Source organism: Opisthorchis viverrini (assembly GCF_000715545.1).
Source record: "Opisthorchis viverrini unplaced genomic scaffold opera_v5_98, whole genome shotgun sequence".
NCBI classification, from domain to species: domain Eukaryota; kingdom Metazoa; phylum Platyhelminthes; class Trematoda; order Opisthorchiida; family Opisthorchiidae; genus Opisthorchis; species Opisthorchis viverrini.
The window spans coordinates 1,192,258-1,194,943 of record NW_008751755.1 but is presented as its reverse complement, the minus strand read 5'-3'; the positions used below and the strand labels follow the sequence as shown (position 1 = coordinate 1,194,943).

Here is a 2,686-nt window from a genome sequence, read left to right as displayed (position 1 = left end):
TAGTTGAATTAGATGAAATGCACTCAGATGTATCCATCAGCTATATTTGTAAGATTGCTGAAAATCCGTCGACAGCCCACGACCGGTTTCGCCGTTCTTGGGGCACATCATGTGGACGCGGTCCCGAGTTTCGGTCAACCTTATGTTCAGTTGCGTGGAAACATCACAAGCGAGAGATTCAGCTAAGTTCCAGGTGGGTCTCTCGAAAAATGAGTGTATATTCGCTAATTTCGTGCAATTTGGTTTCAAGCAGAGCATAAGTTTGATGAAAAATCGGGGACTGCGCCTACCTCTGATGAGCCCCAAGAAAGGCGAAACCGGTCGTGGGTTGTCGACGGATTTTCAGCGACCTTATGAGTAGCACATCACATGTATCGCGATATCTCGAATATCGTAGCGACCGAAACATGAGGCGGCCTGGCACAGCGCGTTCAGTCGCCTGGAAACATCACAAGCGAGAGATTCAGCTGGGTTCCAGGTGAGTCTGTCGGAAAACCAAATTGCTTGCAAATGAGTGTGTGTATTCGTTATCCATCGGCTGTTCGTCGGCTTCCTCAGACTCTGGATGCGTCAAATTGTCCTCTGGAAGGTGCAAACCACAAAGACACGCATACGAGTTATTGAAGCAAGCACCCACACAAAATGCTTTGGATGAGCCAACCAGAGGACTACATCTACCGATTGATTGAAGCTTGTGTTTATCTGGTTGGTCGAAACGGAACGCCAACGCTGGATCACGTGTTGCCAAACAGCCACGCTTGTGCGAACAGCTGTGACAACACAGTTGCCTCTGTTCCTATCCAAGCTACTGGTGTGCTACGGAGACCAGACCGAAATGGCCGAGTTTCGGAGAGGTTTTCATACAATCGATCGGAATAACACCGGGAAAATCACAATGGAAGACCTACGTGCCTATATGCATCGAATGAATTATAAGGAGAGTTTTGTTGTTAAATGGATGAAGCTTTTCAAACCGAATGAGGAGGGTGTGATTACCTATGAAAATTACTGTAACACTCTGGGTTTGATACCACGGAGACCAGAGTCAGTTGCGAGCGATATTAGTGAAGCCACGTTCCCGGAAACACCGCATATCGAGCCGCATTCATCAACTGAAGACAGTGAAACGTAAGTAATGTAGTAGAGCATCCTAGCTACTGCCTTGCATGGCTAATATCTGGAGGTTTCAGTTTCCTGAATGCATGCTTTCGGTAGTCTAGGCTACGGCATACACGTTTAAATAAACAAACTCTGGAGAAGGCAATGTTTCAAGGCGAACTGTTGAAGTTTATTTTCTTGGTTTTTGTCAAGGGAACTGAGGTGGCTCTATCCACTCCCAGTACAAGTTACAATGACTTGTGGTCCCACCATTTTCACTGAGGAATTAGTTCAGCACTGACAACGCGATCGGCCTTAACAGAGCCCCAAGTTAGGTGTTCTATCATTTTTCTTTCCCCATTACAATGGACGTACAAAATAGTCAGGCACAATAAAAGGCAAGTGAACCGATTGTAGGCTGGAAGAGCATAACTCAGTCAACTCGTTCCCATCGGTTGTTTTTCGTTAAAAGTAAACCTTTATACAGTGGTCTATTCGACAAACTGGATTCCAGCCGTTAGATCAGGAGAGAACCAAAGAAAACGGAATTATGGTAGTCTCTGGAGTGAACGAAGACAGAAAGTAAAGCTTACTAGCCCGCTCTGGATCATCACTAATGCATTGAGGGTTTCCGCTTGTTCCCGCGCGAGCCCGCTGCCAGGTCCCAACACCGTGGTGAAGAAGATGGTCCCAGGACAATTCAAATTGCGTTGGGAGAGATTATAGACGTTGTGGGAAAACAAAGTCCAGAAATCCGTCATCCCTTTGTTCTTAGGTCGTAGGGGTACCGGATGGAGTACACACATTACGCAAAGCTCCTAGCGGTCTAGTAAATGCGTATAAACAGCAGGTTTTTCAGGACCAATATATTTTACTGTTTACTCCGTTCTGGTGTTTCGGACATTAAACTAAGAAGTGAAGCGCACCATTGAAAGCCACTATTTTTTAGCCTGTCTGGATTGTGGATCAGCTTGACGAGTGTTTCGTCGTGCACTTGGTCACACCTGGTGTCAGTTCGCCGAGGAGTTCGGCTAGCCTTGGTAGGTTAGAAGCTGATTCCACAGAATGCAAGCATCTGTTCCAAAGGAGGCGATCTCGCTTGGTCGACAACAACTTTGCTTCCGTTTGAATCCCAGATCCATCTGCGTCATCTGTACTCCACCGAATTCGACCAAGATGCCCAGCATACAGCATCTCCACCATATTGCGTAACTAGCCCAAAACCATATCGATTACCATATCGATTAGTGGTTACAAAAACTGTTTGAATGAAATTTCTCTGAAAAACCGTACATTTCGTGCTTTCGGCCCAGTCCCGTCAACAAGCACTGTTCTCATTCTAAAATATACATTTTAAGTTAGTACTATCTGGGGCATTCCAAGAAGTAAATTGCAATAAAAAATTCCTAACAAAGGCCAAAGAGTAATCGTTAGAATGGTCGAAGACAGTCCAAAAGGTACAAATTGAACTGGAAAGCGTAGTTGGGAGGCATCTTTTTACTGCGTCAGGTTTAACAAGTTATCGGGTTATGTTGGGGGTACAGAATTGTAACCTGAATCGAGGGGAAGAAGTGGACTATATATATAT

The 2,686-nt window shown here is 45.3% G+C and overlaps 1 protein-coding gene across 1 annotated transcript in view; it reads left to right on the top strand.

Annotated features, from left to right (window-relative positions):
- Positions 1 to 793: 793 nt before the first annotated feature.
- T265_05325 (hypothetical protein) overlaps positions 794 to 2,686 on the top strand; it is a gene marked incomplete at both ends in the record, with an annotated part of 56,519 nt that continues 54,626 nt past the window's right edge. Inside the window, one exon of the mRNA XM_009170308.1 lies at positions 794 to 1,128. Coding sequence (XP_009168572.1) covers positions 836 to 1,128 — 293 coding nt within the window. The remainder of the gene's footprint in view (positions 1,129 to 2,686) is intronic.